The 27,963-nt window shown below is 58.6% G+C and overlaps 2 protein-coding genes across 4 annotated transcripts; one reads left to right on the forward strand and one right to left on the reverse strand.

The window, feature by feature from the left end:
- The first annotated feature begins 683 nt into the window (after window positions 1-683).
- On the forward strand, window positions 684-10,344 carry LZTS2 (leucine zipper tumor suppressor 2). Of its 3 annotated transcripts, none has more exons than XM_081104814.1 (5): window positions 684-793; window positions 6,018-6,467; window positions 7,080-7,727; window positions 8,236-8,493; window positions 9,031-10,344. In XM_081104814.1, the coding sequence occupies exons 2-5, from the start codon at window positions 6,060-6,062 to the stop codon at window positions 9,712-9,714; spliced, it is 1,998 nt and encodes a 665-aa protein (XP_080960940.1). In that variant the 5' UTR covers window positions 684-793; window positions 6,018-6,059; the 3' UTR covers window positions 9,715-10,344. The 3 variants fall into 3 exon arrangements, with proteins under 3 accessions (XP_080960940.1, XP_080960941.1, XP_080960939.1); XM_081104813.1 differs by lacking the exon at window positions 684-793 and adding an exon at window positions 3,403-3,521; XM_081104815.1 differs by lacking the exons at window positions 684-793; window positions 7,080-7,727 and adding an exon at window positions 3,401-3,521.
- PDZD7 (PDZ domain containing 7) lies at window positions 10,194-27,702 on the reverse strand. The gene is given in 18 exon segments (XM_081104817.1): window positions 10,194-11,348; window positions 11,740-11,840; window positions 12,130-12,735; window positions 13,706-13,777; window positions 13,929-14,020; window positions 14,157-14,248; window positions 17,752-17,927; window positions 18,516-18,566; window positions 18,874-18,910; window positions 18,912-18,970; window positions 20,055-20,249; window positions 20,720-21,127; window positions 21,531-21,591; window positions 22,793-22,940; window positions 23,223-23,399; window positions 23,885-24,059; window positions 24,366-24,506; window positions 27,465-27,702. Coding segments are annotated over 18 exon segments (3,030 nt in total). The 5' UTR covers window positions 27,688-27,702; the 3' UTR covers window positions 10,194-11,132.
- Between the last annotated feature and the right edge of the window lie 261 nt (window positions 27,703-27,963).

Here is a 27,963-nt window from a genome sequence, read left to right on the forward strand (position 1 = left end):
CGCCCTGCATTCTTGCTGTCCAGGTACTAAGGCTATAAATATGGCCCAGATAGCTGTAGACACCTCAGGCTGCCTTAGGTGCCATAGAGGGAGGGAGCTCTAGGTGCCTCCCTGAAATACAGGCCAATTTCCTGTTTGTGCCCGTGGGTGGAACTTTATGAGTTTAAGGGAAGCCAGGCTATGCTCTGTAAGGAACCAGAACTGGCAGCTTGCTCACCTGGGCAGACACCTACTCCAAGGGCGAGCTAGGTGCTGGTTCTGCTTAGGCAACCCCAACCCAAGCTGTGAGGGGGAGGAGAGGCGGGTCTGTCTTGGTGTAACCCGAGCCTTCTTTGTCTGCTTCCCAGGGATTTTCCCGTGTCTGGGGAGTGGGCCGAGAGCGGACCAGGTTTGACAGAGCGGGGATTGGCGGCCGGAAAGCCCTACAGCCAGCTTTAGGACGGCCAAGTAGGTAGCTTAGCTCTCAGTCACGTGCCACTCGCCCCGTCCCCAGGTCTAAAGCCAAATCAATCCAGTACGTTGTGAAGCCAGAGGGCAGCCTCGGGCCACCTCCGAGCTACTGCGGGGCTGGGTTCTGGGTCGGCTGTTGAGGGGGTGCGGGGCAGACCACTCCCTTCCTTGGGTCGGGGGCGCGGCCTCAGCGGCCCCGCCCCGCTCCACCAGGCCGGACCTGGCGGGCGCCCGGAGCCCGGAGCGGGCTTGAGAGCCGGCGGATCTGCGGCGAGAAGGTGCCCGCGCCGGAGCCGGAGCCGGAGCCGGGCAGGAGCTGGAGCGGCGACGCAGGTGGCATCGGGTGAGTGGTGGGGCCGCAGGGGCGTAGGAACTCGCGCCTCCCACACATCCCGGCACCAGAGGAAACTTTCCCGTCTGGCGAAGCTGGGGGTTGGGATGAGGAGGGGGGTTCCCCACGCCAGGGCGCAGGCGAAGTGTCTGAACAGGAAACCGACACGGAAACCCACGCACGCGTGCACTCAGACCCATGCACGCACTTGGGACGCACGAACACACGTGCACTCAGGAAAGGACGCGCCCCGTGGGTTGCTCTTGCAGTCCTTGGAGCAGCGTCGCGGGCCCGCGCGGACCCCAGCGGACAGGGACCTCTGCTGTCGCGTAATTGACAATTGACGGGGGTGGGAGAAAAGGGCCGACCGGTCACGGAACGGGGTGGGCCAGGTGGGACACCTCACACGGCTCCCACTGCCCCGGGGCCTGCAGGTGAAGACTAGGACGTAAACAGGCACCGAGCACGTGATCACGTTACGGACAAGTGGGCTGTGCTTCCCCCACCCCCGCGACCGGGCGAGGACGGCCCTCCCCAGTCCGGGGCGAGTTTTCCGGGTCCCTTGCGGGGACTGTATTCCATTCTCCGCCTAGAGAGGTGATAAACCCTCCTCCAGAAACGGGAGCACAACGCCCCCTGGAGTCGGGGTAGCGCAGGAGATCGGGAGACGGGCTGGGGTGGGGTTACCTGGGCTCCTGCCCTCCTTCTCGCGAACACATTCGTGGTGCACTCATCCCTGAAGGTATGGGGGGGGGCACTATTCTTGACGGCAGAGGACAGCAACCTGCCCCCCTTTCCCCGTCCCATACCTCCAGCCTGGGTAGCAGCTGGCTGAACACCCGTCGGTTCCCTTCCTACTAAGACCCCTCCTTGCAGAACTGGGAGCTCCTCCCCCCAAGGTAGGAGCAGAAAACCCACGCACGCAAGAGTGGGAGTTCCCTCCCCCAGAGAATGCGGGAGCATAATCCTCCCCTCAGTACTGGAGTGGGCCTATGCCCCTCAGGGAGGGGGAGGACGAGTCCTCCGCGAACATGAGGGAGGGGGCAGAGGCCACCAGCCTCCCTCCTTGCCCCACCCCCCACCCCCCACCCCTACGCACACGCTGAGCCCAGCTGCGGCTGGAACTTCTGGGCCTGCTGCCAGAAAGGGGAGGCGGCTCCGGGTGCCCCAGGAGGCTGGGATCCGGGCAAGACCAGAGGAGGGGGTCTCCACTGGAGAGAGGGGCCCCCGTCTGTTCTTGTGAGGCTGAGGATCTGGGGTGAGCCCGAGGGTGGCTGGGCTATGTTTCCCTTTCCAGGGAAAAAGAAAGAAAAACAACCCTTTCCATAGAGCTAAAAATAGAGCTGAGCGTCGGCCAGGTCTGTGGCCTGGAAGGGGGGGTGGGGGCAAGATGCTCCTTCCTGGGGCAGAGGAGCTCTGGCAGGCCTGGCCCTGGTGGTGGTGGTGGATGGGGGTTTGGGGGCAGGAGGCTGTCCTTGCCCAGGGATGCTGGCATCAGCTGACCTGCCTAGGTCACAGAGACCCCTACAGGAAAGTATGTGCGTAAGAATGTTTGAGAAACGTGTGCGTGTAAGAAGTTGAGACTGTGATAAGACCGTCCGTGTGTGAAAGATGCTTAGGAGAGGAAGTGCGTTTAAGATTGTGACGGGGTGCAAGGACTGCGAGTTGTGCAAGCCTGTGCACAAGTAGCCGTGTGAGTCTGTGTGAGTCGGCCTGAAAGATTATGGAAAGTCGGAACTTGGCACCAGGAGATGAATGGGCTCTGATTTGTGGCTGTGTGAAACCGAAGGTGGGGAAGGTTGTGTTTGTTCTTTGCCAGAGGTTGAGAGTATCGGTGACCCCGACAAGACGGTGGAATGTTGTGAGGCTGGTGTGGGTTTGGACCCGTGATTACCCCAGTGATTGTTGAAGGGCCAGGGGCTACCCCTGCGAGCAATGGCCTTTCTCCTAGCTGCTAGGACCTAGCAGATGGCTCTGAGGGAAGGCCGGAGAGGGTCCAGTGCGGTGGAGTCGGCTAGGGGCCGCCGAGGTCCGGGGGCGGGATTACTGGCTGTGTTTTCCGAACCTGCCACCAGGTGGCGCCGCCTCCGCAAAGCCAAGTGTGCCGCCTCCTGGCCGCCGGGGGTGGGGCAGGCACCCACCGAGCCTCGCTCCCCGGCTCGCGCTGGGGCGCGGGGCCCCGGCCGCTGTAGAGAGTGGGCGGCAGCGGACCCTCAGCCTCCCCCTCTGGCCTCTGAGGTCGGAGAGTGTGTCTGGGGGGGAGGGGGGTGCGAGGGGGACGCTTCTACTGGAGGAGCGGAGGGGGCAGGGCGGCCGCCGCGGCTCCGGGCCCTTTGTGCTTGAACAATGACCAGCTGCCGCTGGCCCCGCGGTCGGGGTTGAGGTAGAGGGTGAGCCGCCGCCGCCGCCGGGTCTTAAGCCGATCGAGCCCTCAGATGCACCGCCACCCGGCCCGGGGGAGAGGGAGCTCCGCTTCGCAGCCCCCGCGTGCGCCCGGACACGCGTGACGCGCGGTGCTCGCGCGTGGCCGCGCCCCGGGGGCGGGGACGCCCTTGGGACCCCTCCCCCGCGCCGCGCCGCCCACTCCGGTCGGGCGGGGGTTGCCCCGCAGGGGGCGCCGTGGAGGCGGGGCGGGTTGGGCCCGGCGGCTGCGAGTGGCCGCGCGCGGGCTGAAGCCGGGCGGCTCGCCGGAGGAGCGCGGGGGGCGGCCCGGGGCTGAGCATGGAGCAGAGCGGTGGAGGTGAGGGGGGCCGGGGCGGGGAGGCGATCTGGGGGCGCCCCCAACTTCTGCGTGGCGGAGGGCCAGTGGGAAGGGGCATTCCACAGCGGCCCCCACTTTATGGAAGCGGAGGCGGGGTGGGGGGGCTCTGGAGGGTGGAATGGGGGCTCCCGGCTTCCTGTTGCAGAATGGGAACTCGTGATCCCAGGCGCGTTCCCACTTGACTGCTCCTGGGGATTCGGTGCGGGGAGACTTTCCCCAACTCTCCACCCAGAGCGGATCCGCGGGCCTTCAGACCTGGCTAGACCTCCCTAGGGCCGTGGCCGAACGCTGCCCTCGGCTCCCCCAGGCCCACTCAGGTGGGCTGCTGTGCCAGAGGGGTCACCCCAGGAGTGCTGGGGAGAGTGGGGGTTCCCATTCCACAGCCGGAGACGCGTTTCTCAAAATGGAGCCTCTCCTTGCCCCTCCTTCTCTCGGAGGCTCCAAGAGCGGGAGCCTGGCTGGCTGGGCCTGGCTTTCCAGACGCCTGGCTCTGGCTCTGGCTCCGTGGGTGTCTGGTTCGCAGGGCCTAACTTTATGTCTCTTCTGGATTTAGGGGCCCCTGGCTCCGTGGGGCTCAGGGGCCCTGGCCTCACTGAGTCTGTCTGTCTCCTTGTCTACCTGACACCCTGGGGCCTCTGAGTCTTTGTCTCTGGTCTTTTGGGTCCCTGTCTCTGAGTCTCCTCCCCTGTTTCCACTTTCTCGGTGCTCACTGAAGTGCGAAATGCAGGCAGAGGTGCCAGCCCCCTAAGACGCCCCTTCCCCGCTGTTGTCTGCTGCTCTGGAGCCGCCTGGGACAGGGCAGAGGAGGGGGTAGTCCACTCACTTTGCTCAGGGCTGGCACTTGTGTGGTAGTCAGTGCTCACCCCCACCCCAGCTCCCAGCTCCTCCTGCCTCAGTCTGGACATCTTCCAGGGTCTCAGGGTCTTTGACTTGAGTAGGGAGGTGGGGGTGGACTTAATGGAACACAAGAAAGATGGGGAGCAGATCAGGCAGAGGAGTCAGATAATCTCTCTCCTCTCCCACATTCCAGTGAGGGGCAAAAATCAACTCCCACTCACCCAGTTGGCCCTGCCTCTGTGCCACCCAGGCCCCCCCCTCTCTCACACATGCTCCTATTCACACGCACACTCCTTTGTACACACGTACACACATTCACTTTCCTGTGCACACACTTGTGTAAAATAATGTGAGTTTACATATAAACTCAGGTTTATATGAGTGGACATTTGTCCAAACATATTCTCTCAGGTAGTCACACGCATATGCCACACATTCACTTAGTATGTATGCATTTGTAACTTTCACGTACTTTGTAAGAGTGGCCCCCCTATTTTACACATACTTACTCTTGTAAAATACACCCATATGAATTCACACATATACTCGTGTATATATGAATGTGTCTACCTGCCCATACCTATGCCCATACACTCATTCATGACGCTCTCACACACCTTTTCATAGACACAGTGCTCGTTTTCGTGCTGTGCATCCAGCCCCCCCACACACACCAATAAAAGCACACGCTCCTGCTCCTACGCAGTTCTCTGTCCACCTCTTGGCCCCCGCTCTGCATGATGACTTCAGCAGATGCCTGAGTCCTGGTCTTCGTCCTCGCCTCAGGATGGAGGGAGTTCCGGGTGGAGACTCGCTGTCCCCTTCCAGGAAGGAGGAGGGCCTGGGAGGTGGAGCCCTCTTCCCTGGGCTCCGGGGAAGTGAGATCTTGAAGCAGCTGCCAGAGGTGATGGTAGGGCTTCTACCCTCATCCCTTTGGGATCACACCGGGGACCACCTAAAGCTGGAAGGTTTCATAGAAGCTGGCAGCAGGCCTGTGTAGATTCCTGTAGGCCCAGCTGACTGGGTATGGTGAGGCTAGAAGTTGTCATGGCAACAGGCATGAACCTGCATGGAGTCAGGAGACCCCAGAGGGCACCTGTGGGCTCCCTAAGAGCTCTGAGTTTCTTGTTTGGCCAGCTTCACCCTTGCCGCCTCTGTGTCTGGGAGAAACTGAGGCGCAGCTGGGGGAGGCTGGGCACTGCCTGGCCTTGGCTCTTTGTTCCCTAATTACCACCTGAGTTGCTGACTTGGTCCCTGAGGTTACTTCTGCCCAAACTGCCCTCTAATGAGGCCACCTGTCCCAGGGGACTTGATCCGCCCAACCGCCTTCCTCACTTGAGTCCTGGCCTCTGTGGGGGACGCAGTTTGGGGCTGGGCCCTGCAGAGTCACTAGGCCTCCCCTCCCCCATCATCCCTGCTCAGTAGACTCAATCCTCTGCCCTGGGCCGTGGTCTGGGGTGCAGGGAGAACCAAGGTTCATGCCAATGCTCGGAGGGGGAACTTTGGGGGCAGTAGCTAACATTATTGATATCAGGGGGCTGTTCGACCTGAGATCGGGGGTCAGGAGAGGCACTTGGAACCTTTCATAGGGAGGGGGCTCAAGGTGGAGGGACTCTGACACCACTGCCCTGCTTGCAGGTTCCCCTGGAGGCCCACGGCCAGGCCAGAGGTTCTGCCGCCATGGCCATTGTGCAGACTCTGCCGGTGCCACTGGAGCCCGCTCCTGAGGCCACCACGACCCCACAAGCTCCAGCCATGGGCAGTGTGAGCAGCCTCATCTCAGGCCGGCCCTGCCCTGGGGGGCCAGCTCCTTCCCGCCACCACGGCCCCCCTGGGCCCACCTTCTTCCGCCAGCAGGATGGACTGCTGCGGGGTGGCTATGATGCACAGGAGCCACTGTGCCCAGCTGTGCCCCCCAGGAAGACCGTTCCTGGCACCACCTTCACCTACATTAACGAGGACTTCCGGACAGAGTCACCCTCCACCCCCAGCAGTGACATCGAGGATGCCCGGGAGCAGCGGGCACGCAATGCCCACCTCCGCGGCCCCCCACCAAAGCTCATTCCTGTCTCCGGAAAGCTGGAGAAGGTGAGGACCAGCCTTCCTTTAGGGCCTGGGTGGAATCAGGAGCCCCCTGGAGAAGCTAGAGGAATTTGGAGGTCTGTGTAAGAGTGTGGGCTCCAGATTCTCCAGACCTGAGTGCTAATCCCAGCTCTGCCTCATTCTGGCTGTATTACCTCAAGGAAGTCACACAACTGTCCTGAGCCTGTTTCCATATATGTGACATGGAGGTGATAGGTCAGCTGTAATGAGTTTGTTGTGAAAATGAAATAATATATGTAAAGTGCTTAGCCTAGTGCCTGGCATATACTATGGACTCAATAAATGTTAGCTATTTGAAGTTGCTGTTATTCAACAGCAGTGTGTTTGACTTTGAGCAAACCTTTAACTCTGCTCAGCCTCCATTTTCTCACCTGTAATATGGGGATAGTGACCATATTTTACTCGTGTGGCTTCTGTAATGACTAGAGATGAACCTTTTAAATTACTTGACATAAAGCTGACACGCGGGAGGCTCTCAGTGGTAGCAGTTATTAATGTATGGGGATGGGGGACCCCAGATGGGAAGACAGGAAGTGTGACAAGGGCTGTGAAAGATTGAGTAGCTCATCCCCAGTGTCTCATGGCACCTCATTTCAGAACATGGAGAAAATCCTGATCCGCCCAACAGCCTTCAAGCCAGTCCTGCCCAAACCTCGAGGGGCGCCGTCTCTCCCCAGCTTCCTGGGTCCTCGGGCCACCGGACTGTCTGGGAGCCAGGGCAGCCTAACACAGCTGTTTGGGGGCGCTGCCTCCTCCTCCTCTTCCTCCTCCTCCTCAGCTGCTGACAAACCTTTGGCCCTGAGTGGCTGGGCCAGCGGCTGCCCATCAGGGACGCTGTCCGACTCCGGCCGAAACTCACTGTCCAGCCTACCCACTTACAGCACGGGGGGTGCCGAGCCGGCCACCAACTCCCCAGGCGGGCACCTGCCCTCCCATGGCCCTGGGCGGGGCGTACTGCCAGGGCCAGCCCGAGGAGCCCCTACTGGGCCCTCCCACTCGGACAGCGGCCGATCTTCCTCCAGCAAGAGCACAGGCTCCCTGGGGGGCCGCGTGGCTGGAGGCCTCTTGGGCAGCGGTCCCCGGGCCTCCCCTGACAGCAGCTCCTGTGGGGAGCGCTCCCCACCACCGCCCCCACCCCCTCCGCCCCCTTCGGACGAGGCCCTGCTGCACTGTGCCCTGGAAGGGAAGCTCCGTGACCGTGAAGCAGAGCTGCAGCAGCTGCGGGACAGTCTGGAGGAGAGTGAGGTGACCATGTGCCAGGTGTCCGTGGTGATCATGGGGGTGGCGTGGCAGCACGTGCAGAGGTGCTGGGAATCCAGGGAGCATTTCCGTTGGTTTCAGGGTGGGGGCAAGTGGTGGGCAGTTGTGACCCCCTTCCCACCCAGTTGTCTGGCCGAACTGTAGAGTGGTGAGGATTCAAACCCAGCACTGCCATTTACCTATGAGTACTAAGCCTCAGTATCCTCACCTATGAGTGAGGATATTCTTATTCTCTGAGGTATGAGTAAGGCAAAGGGTGTAAGTGTTTAGAATAATGCCCGGCACTTAGGAAGTGCTACTTAAGTGCTTGCTATTATTGCTGTTTCTATCACCATAAAAGTACTCGTCACTGTGGTCATATTATTATCATTGTTCAGTGTAATCTAGCCGCCTAAAGCCCCAGTAGGCCACCAGAGCAGTCAGTGATTGGGGGCAGCTAGGGCTCGAAGTTTGGGGGAGCTGCCAGGACCCAGGCGTGCCTTCTCGCCCACAGGTGTATGAGGATCGGCAGCGGCACTGGCAGCGGGAGCGCGAGGCCCAGCGAGAGGACGGGGCGGCCCAGGCGCAGCGGGCCCAGCGAGCTCAGCAGCTGCTGCAGCTGCAGGTGTTCCAGCTGCAGCAGGAGAAGCGGCAGCTGCAGGATGACTTTGCACAGCTGCTGCAGGAACGGGAACAGCTGGAGCGGCGCTGCGCTACCTTCGAGCGAGAGCAGCGGGAGCTCGGGCCCCGGCTCGAGGAGACCAAGTGGGAGGTGGGTCAGACCAGGAGGGACAGGAGCAGGGTCCTGCAGGAACAACCCGGAGAAAGAGGGGCCCAGGAACACCCCAGCAGCCTGCCACCCCTAGAGGGCCTCCCCTTCCTCACCTCTGTGAGATGAGGATCCCCTTCTGACCTCCCTTTCTGGGAGGGGACCTCCTTGTGTCTCCATGTTTGGCCTCCTCATTAGCCTGGTCTAGTGCCTTCCAGCCAATAATAAGAATGTAGTGCTTGCTATGCACCAGGCACTATTCAAAGCATGTTACGTAGACAGTTATCATCTAATCTTCATTAACAGCCTATGAGGTGGGTCCTGTAAATACTTTGAAGGAAAAAAATCTGGGTCTGTATCCACTTTAGCCGCTGACTAACTGTATGACCTTGACCATGTCGCTAGGCTTGCCTCAGTGTCTTCATCTGTAAAATGGGTATAAGGATCAAACCTCCTCTCCAGAATGTCCAGCATGCTGTCAGGGCCTGACCCCCGGGAGGACCCTTCTCACCATCCTTCCTGCCTGCCTCCCACCACCAGGTGTGCCAGAAGTCGGGCGAGATCTCCCTGCTGAAGCAACAACTGAAGGAGTCTCAGGCAGAGCTGGTGCAGAAGGGCAGTGAGCTGGTGGCCCTGCGGGTGGCCCTGCGGGAGGCACGGGCAGCCCTGCGGGTCAGTGAGGGCTGGGTGCGGGGTCTCCAGGAGGCAGCCCGAGCACGAGAGCTGGAGCTGGAGGCCTGTTCCCAGGAGCTGCAGCGGCACCGCCAGGAGGCGGAGCGGCTTCGGGAAAAAGCTGGGCAGTTGGACACCGAGGCGGCTGGGCTCCGGGAACCCCCTGTGCCACCTGCCTCTGCTGACCCATTCCTCCTGGCAGAGAGTGATGAGGCCAAGGCACAGCGTGTGGCAGCCGGGGTTGGGGGCAGCCTGCGGGCCCAGGTGGAGCGGCTGCGGGCGGAACTACAGCAGGAGCGGCGGCGAGGCGAGGAGCAGAGGGACAGCTTCGAGGGGGAACGGCTGGCCTGGCAGGCAGAGAAGGAGCAGGTGATCCGCTATCAGAAGCAGCTGCAGCACAACTACATCCAGATGTACCGGCGGAACCGGCAGCTGGAGCAGGAGCTGCAGCAGCTCAGCCTGGAGCTGGAGGCCCGGGAGCTCGCCGACCTGGGCCTGGCGGAGCCAGCCCCCTGCATCTGCCTGGAGGAGATCACTGCCACTGAAATCTAGGGCCCTTGGGGTCCCAGCTCTGCAGGGAGCTCTGCTGAAAGGGAACAGCTGCCTCAGGTCCACTGAGGGCCCCAGAGCCACTCGTCCCCTGGGATCCAGGTCTCTGGGCCTCTGCCAAGACCCCAGGGCTGCCCTATGACTTGGATCGGACCCCTTGGAGGTCCCTGTGTTCACTATCACCCAGAGGCTCCTGCTCACTCCGCCTGTTTCACTCCCCACCTGTTGCCAGTGCCACTCTGCCAACCCCATTCACCCCAAACGCTCACCAGCTCAACCAGCCAGGGGGCTGGGGAGAGGAAGGAGCTCCCTCGTCTCCACACTCCAAAGCCAGAGAGAGCCAGACAGCGCCAGCTGCTCCAGATGTGCCTGCCCTACCCTGCCCATGTTGGGGGACAGGGCTGGGACTGGGGTCTGGTCCCCAGCTTCCAGCTCTGCAGCCTCTCAACTGTGGTGAGGGGGCTATAGTCAGACCAAAGGAAGAACTCAGAAATGTCTTGTTTATTTGTGTTTGTGACCGAGTTGCCCCTCCCTACACCCTGGTGTATGGCCTCGTTTTCACTTGTATATTTTTCACACTGTAAATTTCTTGTACAAACCCAAAGAAAAAAATTAAAAATTTTTTTGATTTTTAAAAAAAGGTGAGTGTGTTGGATAAAGATTATGGGAACTTGTTTGACCCTCCCCCAGCCCCTCTTTTATTTGCTGGCTATTCCCCTACCCCTCATGGAGGTCTTTGGGGGAGAAAGGGAGATGGGGAAAGGACAAATCCAGTAGAAAGTCTACAGCTCGTGGACCACAACAGGAAATGGTCTCTCTGAGTTTGAGAAGTGAGAAAAGACTTCATCCTGTTCCTTGCATAGAACACTGCTTGGGGCTGGGAGGTGGATGCAGTGACTGCTTGGGGGCTATCTCGGAGAGTCCATGTCCCCCAGTGCTTGGGAGAATCAAAGGGGCATCATGAGAAAGTACCCTCTGATCCCAAGTTCCAGACCTTGGGCTTCTCGACCTTCCTGTCTTGGGAGGTTAGGAGCAGCGAGTAGGTGACACAGGCTGCCCAGTAGCACCTTGTCCTTGACACCAAGTTTGTCTGGAAAGGGCAGAGCCTTGGGGGAGGGAAGAAAGCAGGGACATCTGAGCCACCAGCGTGGAGTAGGCAAGGCAAGCAGGACTGGGAGGTTCCCGAGTCAGAAGGTCAGTAGGCGAGGTCTGGGAGAGCAGGAGGATTCCGGGGTCAGTGGGAGGATCTGAGGTCAGTGGGAAGAGTCATGAGATCGGTGGGGAGAGCCGGGTTAGAATCTGGAGTCTGGAAGGTTGTAGAGGGGACTGGGCTGGGGGTGTGGCGTCAGTGGCAGAGGTCTGGATATTGTTGGGAAGGGCCCTGTGACGTTCTGGCAGCCAACGGGCGTACCATCCCGGGGTCAGCGGGCAGGGGAATGGTCCGGAGGAAGGAACTGATCGCTGGGTGCTGATGAGTCAGAGGGCAAGGGTGGCGGGTCGGGCCAGGGGACCCTGACCACGAGCTCCATGGGCTCCCGAGCCTTGTTTCGATATGCCCGGCGGATGGTATCCACTGCGCGCTGGTGGGTCACCTGCTCCAGACTCTCTCCATCCACTGCCACCAGCTCGAAGCCAGCCTAGGATGGGAGTGGGGGACCACAGCCCTGCTCATCAGGTCACCCCCTACTCCAGCATCCAACCTCCACCTCCGCCAGCTAGGACACTCTCCTTCTGCGTGGAGGGGGTGGACAATGGCACTTTTGTGCCTGGAGCTGTTGGGGGCTGGGTGGGGCGCAGACAATGGCCCTTTGTCCCTTGGGGCAAGGGGTGGAACAGGATGGGCCGCCCTCAGGCCCAGGCTGGCATGAGGGGACAGATTTTTTCCTTGGCCAGCTCATCCTGACCCCTCTCCTCCCACGACCTGGTCTGAACATGCCTGGCTGGCAGATGCGCATGACCCAGCCTGCCCCGGCCAGAGGCCAGAATCAGCTCCGGGCTGAGGGAGTGGGCCGGGTTGGCTTCACCCACCTGCAGGGCCCCACTGAGGAAGGCGGCCCCCCCAGGGAAGATCTTTTCTATCTTCACCATGGGCTGCACCTTGGACTCGATACCCCCCGAGATGCTGATGCCTAAAGAGAGTGACAAACACAGGATAAGAGTGTGCCATCCCCCTACAACCCAGAGCTCCCAGGATAGGCCCAGGACCCCATCCCCAAACTCCAATTCTGTTACTATTCAATCCTCAACTCCCAAATCCTCTAGATCTCAAAGCCCCCAAATCTATAGATTCCCCCAACTACGCTCCAATACCCAGATTCTTTTCCTAGGCCCAGGCCCCTAGTCACATCCCCAAACCAAACCCACCAACCTTACCCAAACCCAAGAGCCCCTGCCAGGCCCAGCCCCACCCGGACTCACCCAATGACTGTTTCATCTTGGACAGCGTGACTGTCCTCAGCTCCCCACTGGGGGCCTTCGCGGCTGCCTGCTCAGCTGTCCTGCCAGGTCCATTCTCGCTGGACCCTTGACTGCCTCTTGCCCTGGCTACCTGCCCATCTAGAGGTCGTGGCAGAGGGGGCCTGGCCTTCCGAGGCTTGTGGTAGCGCCCGTTGGCCATGCTGGGGGTGAGGATAGGCGCTGGGGATGGGGACCGCCTGCGTCCAGGGGACTTGCCTCGGCCCCGGCTGCGGCTGCGGCTGCGGCTGCGGCTCTGGGCCGGGCCCTGGCTCTGGCTCTGGCTCTGGCGAGGGCCTTCTTGGGTCAGGGGCTCTGTCAGCAGCCAGTTAGGTCTCGGGGGCCGGGGAGCAACCGGGGGTGGCTGGGGAGGGGGTGTGCAGGTGCCTCGGCGTGGGGCGAAGGCATCTACTGGCACGTCTTGGAGAGGGGGGATCCCTTTATGAGGGTGGCTGGAGGCAGAGGTACCCAGGGAGACCCGGAGGTCCCCCAGCCGCTCCCTCAGCTCCCCATCATCTTCCTCCTCAGAGAAGCCATTTGCAGGCAGCAGGTAGAAGCCTCCACGGCTGTCTGGGGAAGATGGCCAAGGTCAGGCTGCCCCCTCATCAGCCCAGACCACCTTGCCAGACCCCAGTCCGTGCCTTTCTAAGGCCTAGAAGATGAGGCCTGGGTTTGCTCAGGCCCTACAGGCACTGCCCGTGTTCCATTGTAAGAGCACTTTAATACTTTCTATTGTAATAGTTACAGGGTTTTTTAATGTGTCTAAGAAAAAATATGACACACACCAAACTAGTCATTTCTGGGAGGTTATTGCACAGAATGATCTAAAAAGTGAGTGGGTGCCAAAACCGGTTTGGCTCGGTGGATAGGGTGTTGGCCTGCGGACTGAGGGGTCCCAGGTTCGATTCCGGTCGAGGGCATGTGCCTGGGTTGCGGGCACATCTCCAGTGGGGGATGTGCGGGAGGTGGCTGATCAATGTTTCTCTCTCATCGGTGTTTCTGACTCTCTGTCTCTCTCCCTTCCTCTCTGTAAAAACTCAATAAAATATATTAAAAAAATAATAATAATAATAAATAAATAAATAAAAAGTGAGTGGGTGCCCTGACCGGTTTGGCTCAGTGGATAGAGCGTTGGCCTGCGGACTCAAGGGGTCCCGGGTTCGATTCCGGTCAAGGGCATGTACCTTGGTTGCGGGCACATCCCCAGTGGGGAGTGTGCAGGAGGCAGCTGATCGATGTTTCTCTCTCATTGATGTTTCTAACTCTCTATCCCTCTCCCTTCCTCTCTGTAAAAAATCAATAAAAAAAACATTAAAAAAATAAAAAGTGAGTGGGTTTAAAACCAATTATTAGGTAAATCATAGTGGTGAGCGGATGTGGCAGAAACGGTTCTGGTGGATGAGGGCTTTCTTTCAGGAGCCCCACACACCTCTGAAACCACAACACTCACAGTCCCTGGGGGCGGGGACGAAAGAAGGCCTGTCCTCCTTCCCCGGTCCCCCTGGGTGTGCCCCCTCCCCGCCCTGGGGCTCTGACTGACCAGGCACAGGGGTGATGAGGTGGCGCTTGGGTGGTGTGTCTTGCCGGGCTGGTCGCAGCGCAGGAGGCCGTACTGGTTGGAGAGAAGAGGTCAGCGGCAGGGATGGGCTGACAGGCTCCCCGATGGACACAGCTGAAAGGGCTCTTCCCCCTTTCCGTTGGGATATGCCCCCCCCTCCCCACCTGGGGTTCAGGATCCACAAGTCCTGCCCCCAGCTGCTGACCTGCCCGGCTCTTGAGGGCCTCAAACGCCTCCAGCTCCACAGGCATCACCATGCTGTCGAAGCGGCCCAGGTCCGTGGGAGCCACCACACTCCTGGGAGAGGGAGAGACGGGGTGGGCAAGGGTCCAGTTCTGAAGGTGCCGGGGGTGGGGGTTTCGGCCCTGGGATGGTGGGGGGAGGTATCAGGAGCCCCCCTCCTGCCCGAATTCCTTCCTACAACCCTCCCCACCTGATGTCCCGCAGCAACAGCAGCTTTGCGGGCTTGTCCAGGATGGCCAGCAGGGGCCTCACCAGGTCCTCCACGCCGCCCTCGTGCACGTACTGCGGAGACAGGCACCCAGGTCAGAGAGCAGCAGGGACTGCCCCAGCTGGGCCAGGGGCGATGGCTGGGCATGTCGGGGGGCCCTCCATGTTAGGAAGGTCTCTCCCCATCCCCGGGCTGTCCACAGGATGTCTTATCTTGGTGACTAGGTGAAAGCCTGCAACAACAATAACAGACTTGTAACAGCGATGACAGCTATGGGGCAGGCACTCTTCCAAGCCTTTTACACATGTCTCTCATTTAGCCACCACCCACCCTGAGAGATGACATTATTGATTCCTGGTTTGCAGGTGAAGAAACTGAGGCTCAGAGAAAAGGGCTTTGCCAGCGCCACACAGATGAGGAAGTACGAAGAGGGACTGAAACCCGAGACGTCTGGCTCGGGCCTACACTGTGCGGGAAAAGGATGTGCAGTGAGTAGACTCTCCTCCCCACCCCCTCCTTCCAAGCAGAAGGAAGGAATTGGAGCCAAACACTAGGCTGTGGGCTTGGCTGGCCCATCATTTGTCTGCACACAGAGCTACAAATTAGCCTTTGTCCAGGGCTGGAATAAGGACCTTGGGGACGGGGTGGCCCTACCGAAAGCCTCTCCAGTCAGTACTCAGGATGGAGGAGGCCCTTCGGCCTGGCACTGCCCGGATGTCACCAACCACACCCACCAACGCAGACAAACTGGCAAACTGAACACTGGCAGCCACCCTAACGAACACATACCGCTCCCTGGTGGTGAAAGGGAGACACGTACTGATTCAGGGACACAAACACAGAGCATCCTGTATGGGCATAGACACAGAGAAACAGCATGCCCTGGTGGTCAGAGCGAGACATTCATACATATCCGGAAATAAATAAAAGATAAACGATGTGTGTGGCTCTAAACCACACACAAAGTTATAGGGACTCACGCATACACATATGGATAATATACCCCCAGATAGTCACAGATGTGCACAAGCTTCAAGTTCACACACCTGCATTCAGCACCCACTACGTGCCAGGCTGTGTACCGGAGGGTGGCAGTCGGGGCACAATAATAAAAATCCTGCCGAAACCGGTTTGGCTCAGTGGATAGAGCATTGGCCTGCGGACTGAAGGGTCCCAGGTTCGATTCTGGTCAAGGGCATGTACCTGGGTTGCGGGCACATCCCCAGTAGGAGATGTGCAGGAGGCAGCTGATCGATGTTTCTCTCTCATCGATGTTTCTGACTCTCTATCTCTCTCCCTTCCTCTCTGTAAAAAATCAATAAAATATATTTAAAAAAAAAAATCCTGCTCCAGATCTTCAGGAACTCAGTGTAGTCGGATTGAGGGGCAGAATGAACCACATGCCCCAGTGAACTACAAACCACTCACAGAGGGAGTCTCGGAGGAGGGTGGGAAGGTCAGAGTGGGCTTCATAGAAGCGGTGGCATTTACACCGACTCTTAAGAATAAATTCAGGGATCAGCATGAATGTTGGGAGAAAAGTGCTCCAAAGGCGATGTAGACCAATGGGTAGGTAGAAGTTTAACCTGATCCCGAGTTACATAAAGGGCCTCCCTGTAGGCCGCGCAGGTTGTGACCACAGTGTGAGTAGTGCCTCTGGAGTTGTGCAATTCATTACCTGTACCAACCCGTGTGGGAACCAGGGGTGATGCGGTGGCTATGGGAAAGCTGGGCTTAGTGGGTTGGGGAGTTAAATCAGGTGAGAACAAGGAACTTGCACTCCATTCTGTCAAAGAGGTTGCCAGGGGCTTGGGGAGTGTAAGTGATCAGCGAGGTGGTTTACAATGCCTGGCCTGGAGGCTGTGAGGAGGTGGCTAAGAGGGGGAGAGAGAAGGGGTTCAGGGACACACATCAGAATCACTAGGGGAGCTTTACTCATCTCTCAGGCCACCCCAGAGCGTCCCATCTCTTGGTGTGGGTAGGGCTTGGGTCAGGTTTGGGTAGTATTTGGAGCTCCGCAGGTGCTGTGGGGACACAGTGAGAGGCATCCTAGTTGGGGTGGGGACAGAGAAGCCAGGGATTAGGAAAAAGGAGCAAATAAAGCAGCGGTTCTCAACCTGTGGGTCGCGATCCCTTTGGGGGTCGAACGACCCTTTCCCAGGGGTCGCCTAAGACCATCGGAAAACACATATATAATTACATATTGTTTTTGTGATTAATCACTATGCTTTAATTATGTTCAATTTGTAACAATGAAAATACATCCTGCATATCAGATATTTACATGACGATTCATAACAGTAGCAAAATTACAGTTATGAAGTAGCAACGAAAATAATTTTATGGTTGGGAGTCACCACAACATGAGGAACTGTATTCAAGAGTCGCGGCATTAGGAAGGTTGAGAACCACTGGAATAAAGGAACAGAGGCCCACCTAGTGGCCACAGCCCAGAACTGCATGCTTACAGATGCTGGTTCAACAGCCAGCCCCACTTAGCACTGAGAGAGGAGCATGATATTTGAGTTTAGCCAAGGCCATTAGCTGCCCCCAACATGCACCCGGCCACAGGGGGCACTGCTGTAAACCAGGCCTTGGTAAGGGGATGCATGAATTACCACGCCTCAGTCTCCAGGTGACACATGCCTTAGCTAGACACATGCACACTCACACAGATACAATCGTACAGCTAAGTCAACACACAGCCAGGTACTCCACAGACAGACAAATGCACACATCACCCAGACATACAACACAGCCCCACCCTGGCCCAGGTGATGGTGTGGGGGGATCCACAAACGATTTCCTGAAACTCCTCAGACAGCCCTTGGGCACGGGCTCGAGTTCCCAGATTTATCACAGGGAACCTACCGCAGAACCTGAAGGTTCTTGAGGCAGCGGGAATCCTAGATCCTGAGGAGGGCCTTCCAATCCTCCCAGAGGGGTGACATGCCCCTTCTGTAGTCTCACCAACATTCAGGCTACAAAGATCCCTCGCCTCTAACCTCTATACCACTCTGGACCCTCTGGTCTGTTTGAGGTGGAAGGGAACAGAGAATAGCAGCAGGTGTTGAGAGGTTTGGGCTGTGAGGTGGGGGAAGGGACACGGGATTACTTACCTGTGCCGGGCCTGGTGGCTGACCCAGGAGCAGAAGGAGGCATGGGAATGGGCTGGGGTTTAGAGAACGGAGGCAGGTGACTGCGGGGACTCCTGTACCCTGATTCATCACCTGCCTCACTCCTTCTCTCCCCATCTTGAATGTCACCTCCTCAGAGAGGCCCTCCAAGGCCACATCTAATTGGTGCTCTTGGCTTCCTTTATCATGTCATTTTCCTTCACAGCACTTCACATGAGTTGTCACTATGGGTGTTTAGTGTCCAGCTCCCCTTTCTGGTTGTGAGCTCAGTATGTGTGCCGGTGTGTGCATGTGACAGGCAGGGGTGACTGCCGCTTCTAATGACCACTGGCCTCACAGTGTTGAGCCAGATACTGGCCAGCAGGCAGTAGCCTGAATGAATGAGGGCCTGGGTGACTGAGTGGCCATGTGCTGGGGCTGGGGGCCGGCTGGAGGCTCACCCGGGAGCAGTGGCGGGTGACGGCCAGCACCTCATCGTCCGTCAGCAGCCGCCGGGCCAGGTCCTGAATAAGGGGCCGCCGGCTCTCCCAGGCCTGCACCTGCTCATCCACATTGGGCAGCTGGCTGGAGGGGCTCCCGGACCTGGCAGAGAGCAGGGCCCGGCCCCGCTCCCGGTCTGCAGGGCAGGAGCAAAGGGATATGATGAAGGAGCCTGGAGCCATCAGGAGAGGAGGTAGGGGCTTCCCTAAATGGGGGTCAAACCCCAGGACCTTCTGGCTGAGAGGCCCAGGTACCCCTGATGGAGTCCCGGCCATGCTCCCCAACATAGTCTCCCATGGTGATCTGCCCGCCAATGGAGCTCTACCCCAGGGGTGCTCTGCCCCCCAGCACAGACCCCTCTACCAGCCTGTTCCTTAATGGAGTCCTGGCCCAGCGGCACTTGGATTCCCTGAACATACACTGTCCTACTAGCCTGGTTCCCATTGGAGTTCTCACAGGCTTCCTCATATCCCCCAAATCAGTATTTGGGAATCCCAACTCAAACTCCAGGTTCCTACAAATGTTCCGCAGTATCTGTCTGCAACCCTATCTTTCCTAGTCCAGTTCTTTTAGCTGCCCCCAATATGTACCTCCCTATCCGCCTGGTCCCTCATGCTTGATCTCAACTGAGCTTATCCCAAAGACCCTTAGCTGCCCCCAACATGCACCCCACCCCATCAGCAGCTCTGCTGTAAATCTTTCGGTAAAGAGATGCATGACTTACCGCGTCTCAGCCTCCAGGTGACGAACTTCTGCACAGGCCCCACTCCCCCTGCTAAGAAGAAAAAGGCTCAGAAGCAGGCCCTGTCCCCAATCTGAAAATGGGGGTTGGGGGGGGGGGGTTCAGGACTGGATGGATCACTGGTTGGTATGGAGAGTTCAGGCTGAAGGCGGTGGGATGGGGAGGCCATGAGGGTCTTGAAGGCCATGCTCAGGCCAAGAACTTTGTTTACAGGCGGTGGTGAGTCCGTGAAGGTTTTGGATCAAGAGAGGGTACAGTCTGAGCTCTGCTATGGAGATTCATTTGGAAGCAAATGGATGGAGGCAAGAACCCCAGGGACAGAGTTTGGGGGCGCACTTACCTTCAGGGGCCAAAGAGAAAAGGGACAGCCTTGGAAGGAGAGAGAAGAGTGGCCTGAGAGGTGGGAGGAGAACCAGGAGAGAGCAGGGCCCTGGGGGCTGTGGAGAGAGAGATGAGTTGAGGAAGGGGGGCTGGCCTGCCCTTATTTGAAGGGATTGTCTCTCCCATGGGACTGTCACCTTGAGACCCCCGCGGGGGGTGGGGGGGCGGGGAGGAAAGTGCAGGGCCCAGCTCCTCATCCTCTAGTGGTTTTTGCCTGGCCAACATCCACTGTCCCCTCTGGACCACACTTTGATTTCACCCAGGGACCCCATCCTCAGTGCATGTTCCCCAGGGGAGTTGAGAAAGCATCTCTCTCCTACATCACAGTGATGTGCTAGGCCAGTGAGAGCCTGAGGCTTCCGTGGAGACTCTGAGAAGCTCTCTTTCCTTTGTGTTGCTAAGTGGCCATCTAGCCAAAGCCCTGACGACAATAAGCCAATCCAGGGGGAGGGAACCAAAGACCAGAGGGGCAGATGTCCGAGGAGACTGTTCCATCTTTAGGTCCAGCTTAAATCGGTAGTTGAGCCAAGAGGTGCTTTTTAAAGCTACTGTGAGTAGAGTTTCTGTCACAGGCAACCTCAACAGACAAGCCATCCACTCTTGGTCCAGTCTCTGAGCCTCACGTGGGAGATGAGAGGCCCTCCGTGAGGACCCTTCGGAGGCCCCTGACGTGAGTGCAGCCTGCCCCGGCCCTGCCACGGGGGCCCTGATCTAGAAACGGCCGTGCTCAGGGATGGTTCTAGAAGTGGGTAGGGCCTGCAGAGCTCTGGCCAGGGGAGGTGATGCCAAATATTCTAGGAAAAGAGTGCCCTTCCCTCCCTTCAGAACCGGCTCCTCCGCTTGCTCCTGTGCCGTGACTCTATCAGTTTTCCCTTCTGTAAAATGGGCAGACGAGGTCGTGTAAGAACGACCACTACATTTTCTGGGCACCTGTGTGGCAGATAATGTCCTAAGTGGTGAACATACACTAACTCACGTATTCCTCACTCTTCCTGAAGATATAGGTATTATTACTCCAATTTTACTCCTGAGGAAGCCGGGGCCCACAGGGTGCAGTGGAGACTCACGGCAAGTGAGAGGCAGTGTGGGGCTGGACGCCAAGTGGACCTTTCCTCCCTGTCTGACCAGCCCGGCACTTACCTTTCTCCATGTCCAGGCGAGGACGGGGCTTGGCCGGGCTCCCTCTCTCCAGTGTCCAGGCCTCTCTGCGCCCGTCCCCCAGCCGCCCCTGCCGCCCTCCCTTGAAGAAGAGGTTCATCAGTGTCTTGGAGCGTTGCAGGGCCCCCTTCTCCCCAGAGGACCCCGACTTCTCCTTCTTCCGCTGCTTCTTCTCTTCTGCAGACACGAGGGAGCACCCGGGAGGCTGGAGGGGCGGGCAGAAGGGAAGGACCAGGGGCCGGGGTGTGGGGAGGGGCAGAGAGAAGGGAGAGCAGGGGGACAGACAGGGTCTGCAGCCATGTGGGGAGGTGGGGATGGGGGGAGGGCCAGGGCGGAATTTTTCACCCCTCCTTTACCCACAGCTACAGCTATGTGAGGAAGCCATGAGGACGGGAGTGTGTGTGTGTGTGTGTGTGTGTGTGTGTGTGTGTACAGGTCTGGGCGCTCCAGGCTGGAGGGGCTTGTTAGGGCTCTATTGGGGCTCAGAGGGACTGGAGCTGGGTCTGGGTCTGGGTCTGAGTGTATTCTGGGGCTGAGGCTGGGTCAAGGCTTGGGGCAAAGAGGGGTTTGGGGCCCAGGATGGGGTCTAAGGGAGGTCTTGGAACGGGGGCTTTAAAGAGAGCAGCAGCCACCCATCCCCCACGTACCCCACAAGGTCAGGTGGCTCTGGGAGCGTGTAATGGGGGGTCGGGGTCGGCTGAGGGCCAGCAGCAGAGCCGTCTTGGGGGACTCAGAGAGAGCAGAGTCAACGCGGCGGGCGGCTGAGGGTCCGTCGGAGCGGATGGCTGTGTCCCTGAGGATGACTGTGGGCCGCACGCTGCACCAGGTCTCCAGGCGGCCCCCCACATCGGGGTCCGTCTGCATGGCTGTGTCTGCCCGCCCCCAGCCTGGGCCTCGGCTGCTCGGCTCCTCCGGCCCCAGGCAGACATCCATGCGGTCAGAGGGCAGGGAGCTGGAGCCCTCAGCCGAGCTGTAGGGGGCGCTGGAGGCGTATGAGGAGACGCTGGAGCTGCTCTCGGAGGCCTGGGACAGCTGCTGCAGCACCCCGTTGCTCACTGCGGGCATAGGGAAGGCAGGGGCATTTCAGGGGACCGGCAGGTTGCTTCAGGGCCCTGCCAGGCTTGGAGACTCCCCCTGGGCTTGGGGGGTTTGGGGAGGACCCGGTAGCAGCCAAGGTTGGAAGCTCAGGGTCTGGGCTCCCGGCTGCTCAGCATCCTGCCAGTAGGATGAGACCTTGAGGAAGTCACTTCTCCTCCACCCACCCCCTTGGGACTCCAGATCCTAGGAGAGCCTGAAACAGGACCTGCACCTTCTCGGAGGAGGGCCCCCAAACAGCGCTGGGCAGTGTGGAAATCCCAGTAAGATCCTGGGCCCCCTGCCCATTTAGTCCTCAGATGTTCTGGCCCCACCCTCGGGCGCTGCCCTTTCCCTTCAACCTTCCAGGCCTGAGCCACTTACGTCGGTCCAGCCAACAGTACTCAGAAACCATCTCCTTGTAGGCAGGGTACCGGCCAGTCTCCTGGGGTGGGCATGGTGGGCAGAGGAGGGCATCGGGACGGGGTCAGAAGGGAGAGAAACAATGAGGCGTGATGGCACAGGAGTAAACTTTTCAACCCTCTTACTCTCCATCATGCTGTAGCCACACAAGCCACTTTATTTCTGCGCATGCCAAGTTTCTCCACACTCCAGGGCCTTTGCACGTGCTGCTCCTTCTGATTGGATTCTCTTCCTTCAGCTCATCTGGTGGCCAGCTCCTTCCCCCCCTTCAGGTGTCACCTCCTCAGAGAGGCCCGCTCTGACATCCCCCGACTAAAAGTGTCTTCCTAAATCACCTCCGCCCTCTCTGTTAATTTCCTGTAGCACTTGTCACACTCTGCATGTGTCTAGTTTATTTATCTGTCTCTGCCATACCAAAGACCTTGTCTTGTTGGTTGTTGTAGCTTCAGGACCTTGCATACTGGCCACCCTATAGTAGGTACTGAAAAATATTGAATGGATGGACGGATGGATGAATGAATGAATGAATGAATGAGGGGCTGAGTGGGAGTAAGGAGGAGCGTTTGAGGGGAAGGAAAGGAAGAGTGCAATGTGGGAGGGGTGGGGAACAAAGGCGGGGGGGGGGGCGGGGAATGGTGGAGGAGGCGCGGGATGGTGAAATGGGTGAAAGGCTTGGAGAAGGGAGAAGGGTGGAGCAGGGGCCAGGACGAGGCACTAGGCAGAGTGAGGCATCACATCCTCCAGGAGCCAGAGTGAGAAGGACCTGATCCTCAGGCAAGTGTGAGACCCACATGAATAATGCATCCAGCCACGTCCCCTGAAACCCAACCTCTGTACAGCCCAGCCCTTCCTGCCCTGAACCCTGAGGAAGCCCACCACCTAGTCCTACCCAAAGCCACAGCACCGCCACCTTTCTGAGCGGGACATTTTCTTTCCTTTTACTCCTAGGCCTCCCCCACTCATACAAAGGGGCACTGCCCTAGACACCTGGGGAGCAGGAACAGGCCCTGCTCCTGACCACCCGGGGAATTGCCTGGGGCTCCTCGGTTACTTTGCCTTTGTGAGCCTTCTTTCTTCTGCAAAATGAGGACAATGCCTGCCCTACCTCTCATGCGGCCGTGAAAAAGTCCAGTTGCGAGCAATGGACATAATTAAGAACGAGAGTGCTCTAGGAAGTCTTCCCTACTGTCTGGCCTCTCCCTGACTCCCACAGCTCTGCCCACCTTGATGGTCAACATGATGTGCGTTTGGCCCTTCAGCACCTCCACGGCCTGGCTGTGGCTGATGTCATCGAACCTGACACCGTTGGCCGCCAGGACCTGGTCTCCCACCTTGATACCGTTCTCCTCGGCCAGCCCTCCATGATCCACTCTAGGGTCAGACAGGCAGCAGTCCGGTAAGCCCCCAGGCCTGCCCTCCCTCACCCCAGTCCAGACCCCCTTCACTTGGATACAGGGATGCCCCAGTCAAACTCCTTGACCCTCCTCCTGGTGACCTGGCCCCCCTCTGCCGATCCCACCCCTGACCTAAGCCCTCATTTGAACTTGTAGTTGGCCAGGCCTCCCTTGCTAACCCATCCCCAGGTCCCAGCCCAGGTCAAACCCCAAGCCCCATTCCCTACCCTACCCATTTCATTCCCTGCCCGCTCCTCACTTGGACACGTAGATGCCCAGGCCAAACTCCTTGCCCCCTCGGATGTTGAAGCCCAGGCAGAAGTCGTCGGAGGTCGTGTAGAGGTGGACGATGCGCCGCACCCCGTCCTCTGAGCTGCTCTCTGACCGCGTGGAGCTGCACTTCTCCACCACCAGCCGCCGGTTCACCACGTCCACCCTGGGGCAGCAGCAAGGAGCCCTCAGCCTGGGCCCCCATCTGCCACCATCCACCCCCCCCCCACCTCCCAGCAGCCCCCATAACTGCAGGGGAAAAGTGGGGCTGCCTTTGGGGGACTTCCCAGGTCTAAGATCTTCAGTGGGACAAGGATCAATCAAATCTGAGAAATCATCCTAATTTTCTTTAATCCTCATAGGCCCACGAGGAAGAGGCGCTGTTATTATCTTAAACTCAGCAGCAGCAGCAGCCAGGGGGCAGGGCCGCTGGGGTCTGGGATAGCAGAGCTGCGGGGAGAAGTGGAGGAGTGGGAGAGACAGGGCCTTTTCTCATTTCAGGGTCAGGCCTTAGGGTTTCCGTGACCCATCCCCACGGGGTGGGAGAAGCAGGAGCCACACCAGCCAGGCCTGTGCAGAGCCCTTGCCCTCAGCCCCTCCTGCCCTGGCTTTGGGTAGGGGTGCAGGGGCAGGCAGGGCAGGCCTTCTCACCACGTGGTCTTTTCCTTGGAGAATTTGATGCCGGGCACACGGCCCATGCGCCTCACCATCATGTGCAGGCGGCTGCTGCCCGTCAGGACCTTCACGGCACTGCCCATGGTGGTGCTCTCCAGGCTCAGCCCGTTCACCTCCGTGATCTTGTCCCCCACACACAGGCCAGCCCGCTCTGCACCGGGGAGAGGGGCGGCTGGTGTGGGCCATTTGGGAGAAGGCCTCCAGCATGAGGCTGAGCCCCCATCAGACCAGGCTCCCTGGGGTGAAACTTCTTCCCTGAGGTGTGGGATCCCTAGGTGGGGTCTGTGTGTCCCCTGTTAGACTAGGGACCTGTCCAGTAGCCCACTCTGCCCTGAGAGGGGGCTCCATCTCCCCATTAGATCAGGCCCTCCAAAGCCCAGGATTCTTCCTCCCACCCCTGACAATAAGGTGGGGTCACATACATCCCCAGGACCTCACCCCCGGGGACCCTGCTCACCTGCACTGCTCCCCTCCTCCACCTTGCTGACGAAGATGCCCAGGCCATGCTCAGAGCCGCCGCGCACGCTGAAACCCAGCCTCCCTGCTGGACTCTTCTCCACCCGGACTGCATGGATGATGTCGCTCTCATCACTGTTGGCTGTGGGGATGGGGACACAGGCATGACTCCCATGCCCATTCTGAGCACAGTGGACCCCTGGGTTCCCCAACTTGGGGCCTGCAAAAGCTGGGTTGCTGGTCACAGGCATCCAGGGACCTACGTGAGGGGGCCAGCCAATTTCTGAGTTTCCTCTGGGTGACTTTGAGGCTGTGGGCTAGGGAGGGGATGGGAGTAGACAGGACAGGATTCCATGTGGGAAGACACTGTTCTCATAATGTAGGTGTGTGTGTGTGTGTGTGTGTGTGTGTGTGTGTGTGTGTCTGATGCTTAGTAAGCTTCCCATGCCCACAGGCCTGGGATAGGCCAAATGCCTGAAAATATTAGTATTCTGAGGGTCAGAGAGATAGAAAAGAGGTTTAAGAATCCATTCTGCCAAAGCCGGTTTGGCTCCGTGGATGGAGCGTCGGCCTGCAGACTGGGGGGTCCCGAGTTCGATTCCGGTCGGGGGCGTGTGCCTGGGTTGTGGGCACATCCCCAGTGGGAGATGTGCGGGAGGCGGCTGGTCGGTGTTTCTCTCTCATCGATGTTTCTAACTATCTCCCTTCCTCTCTGTAAAAAATCAATAAAATATATTTAAAAAAAAGAAAGAAAAAAAAGAATCCATTCTATGGAGCACAGCTGAGGGAGTCTGGGCCCTTTAGCTTGCAGTGGAAATGAGCATGTCAGCTCCATCTTTAAATAGTTGAAGAACTATCCTGTGCAAGGTATTAGATGTTTTTGACTGTGCAACCCAGAGGACAGAACAAAACCCACATAATGGAATTATATGGAGGCCCATTGAGCAAGGGAAAACTTTCTAATACTTCCAGCTGTCAGCATGGAATGAGTTTTCCAGGAGGGAGAGCGAGTTCCTCATTTTGGGAGGCATACACGCGAACACTTGGTAAATCCCTGTCTAGGATGCTGTGGAAGGATCCCTGAGGTGCCTCCTGTCTCTTACACTCTGTGATTCTGGAAGTAAGGGCTCTAAGAGCTACCTGACCCTCTGAAGGGAGAAACCCCACAGCTCCATGCGCAGCATGTGCCCAGAGCCAAGAGTGGGCCTCTCCATCAGTGCTGGGGAAGTCAGAGGAGGAGGGTCCCGAGGGGCTGGAGCTGTCAGGGATGAATTCTTGGAGGACTCAGATGGGTGGAATTAAGGGAAGACATTGATGAGGGATGGAGTGAGCAAAGGCTCAGAGGTGCGTCCTTGAGAAGGCCTTTTTGTTGGAGAAAAGTGAGAAGACTGGAGCTGTGAGAAGGTGAGATTTCTTCTTGGGGCTTATCCAGAACTCTAAACCTCTCTCTCTCTCTCTCTCTCTCTCTCTCTCTCTCTCTCTCACACACACACACACACACACACACACACACACACACACACATACACACACACCTGTTTCATCTAAGAGAAACCAGAGCAGCTCAGGGAGAAATCCCCAAGGGCAGCCTGTGGGCAGGGATGGTGCAGTACAGAGACGTGGGGATCCTGGGACTTCCAGGGCAGTGTCCCCCCCCGCCCCATGTCTTGTAGCTCCTCTGGGGACTTGTGCTCCATGACCAGAATGACAGTGGTGGCCCTCAGCAGTGCCCTGCTGCTCACTCTGGGGTGAGGCTGAGGGTGTGGATGATGGGTGTGCTGGACCACTGGTGGAGGAAAGCCTGATCCCCGAGTTGCATGCTCCACCCCTGCCCTAGAGGCCCGGGTAGAGGAACAGGGATGCCCAGACGGGCCAGGGGGAGGATCAGGGTCTGAAAAGTTCAGTCTGGGATTCAGCCAGGGCGCTCTGCTGGCTGAGGGACAGGAGGGGAGCTGGAGATAGTTGTCTGGTCCTCTCTGCAGAAAGCCCAGGCCCAGAGAGCCCCATTGCCCTGCTGTCATTCAAGGTCCTGCTTTGCTCATCTGCTCTTTGTTGTCTCACACCTGTCCCTGCAGCCAGGCTGTCTCCTCAGTGCCCGCCCCATCATGCTTCATGCTTTCTACGTCCATCCTTTGTCTGCGATACCCCCACCCCCTCACCAGCTGTTCCCGTTGCCGTCTCTAAGCCCCGCTACACTGTAAGTTTCTGAAAGCGAAGACTGAGCCTTCTTTCTCTCTAGGCTCCCTGCAGAACCTGACCAGGGCTGGTACAGAACTGGTGTGCAATGAGGTGGCACTAAGCATCTACATAAGCTTAGGTCTCCCCTCCTTCAGGGCCCAGCCCTGGGGCTCCCTCCCTTACCCCCGCCTTCCTTTTCTCCCCACTCTCCTAAACGTTCGCTAGTCTGTCTTCATTTCCTTCCTTTTGCATGTGGAGCCTTTCATTCCGCCTGCCCAGCTGGGCCCTGGTTCCTCCCAGCTCAACACAGAACTGGACACGCAAGAGGCTGGTGGATGGAGGATGTCCTCCGTCCTGCACATGCCCCCAAGGCACACGCAAATGGTTTGGACAAAGGTAGCATCTATGAAAAAATAGAAACAAAAACAAAAGCAGCGGATGAGCAAAGCAGGACGTGAATGACAGCAGGGAAGTGGGGGCTCCCTGGGCCTGGGCTTCCTGCAGACAGGACCAGATATCTCCAGCTCCTCTCTGTCCCTCGGCCAGCGCCCTGGCTGAATCCTAGACTGGACTTTTCAGACTCTGCCCAGCTCATTCGGGGCTAGCATACCACACACACACACACACACACACACACACACACACACACACACACATATTCCCACACCTTTCCCGGAGGCTATGCCCTATTTCCCACCTCTGCCCTCTCTGCAATCCTGGAGTCCTAAAGGACTGGCCTAAAGGAGCAAAGAAAGTAGGTGAGGAAGAGGGTATGGGTTCCCAGAAGCACCCCCCCCCTCCATCCTTGGGGCTCCCATCTCTTGAGTTCCCCCACCCGTATTGGCTCTGCCTCCTTCTACTTAGCGCCATATGTCCTCTCCCCCCACCCTCTGCTCCGGCCTCCGCTGGGCCCCACCCCCACCTTCGATGGGGGAGTTGATGAGGATGACACGGCCCATGGGAGATGAGGCTCGGATTCCGCGGGAGGGCCCATTCAGCAGCCGCTGTTGCTTCCTCAGCAGGTATCGCGTTGCGGAGCCTGTGTCGCTGCCCAGGTGGCCTCGGGAGGAGAGGGAGCTCAGAGAGCCAGAGCTTAGGTCTCCAAGGCCCAGTGGGTCGAAACCCACCGAGAAACCGTGCGCCATGGCGGCTAGACTACAGGTCCAGAAGGAACCTGCTGGCCCTCGGGAGGAGGGCTCTGCGTGCTCCGGGCTCCATGAGCCTTCTGGGCAGGACTGGGTTCCCAGTGAACCGGAGCCCTCACCTCCGCTGCTGCTCTGGAGTGTGCACTAGGCCTGCGCAGGGAGAGGGAGGGATTGGAGGAGGGGTGTGAGTGCTGCCCCCCAGAATTTCCACCCCTCCCCCTGGTTTGAGCATCCTGCCCTCCCATGCCTTAGGCCAGAGAACTGCCCAGTCCAGGC

This window comes from Myotis nattereri, assembly GCF_964212035.1.
Source record: "Myotis nattereri genome assembly, chromosome: 13".
NCBI classification, from domain to species: domain Eukaryota; kingdom Metazoa; phylum Chordata; class Mammalia; order Chiroptera; family Vespertilionidae; genus Myotis; species Myotis nattereri.

Bases quoted from the DNA above. Each gene is read 5' to 3' on its own strand.
- LZTS2 (XM_081104814.1), top strand. From the start codon at position 6,060: ATGGCCATTGTGCAGACTCTGCCGGTGCCACTGGAGCCCGCTCCTGAG. The intron at 6,468-7,079 runs GTGAGGACCAGC...ACCTCATTTCAG, and splicing joins TCTCCGGAAAGCTGGAGAAG to AACATGGAGAAAATCCTGAT. The intron at 8,494-9,030 runs GTGGGTCAGACC...TCCCACCACCAG, and splicing joins TCGAGGAGACCAAGTGGGAG to GTGTGCCAGAAGTCGGGCGA.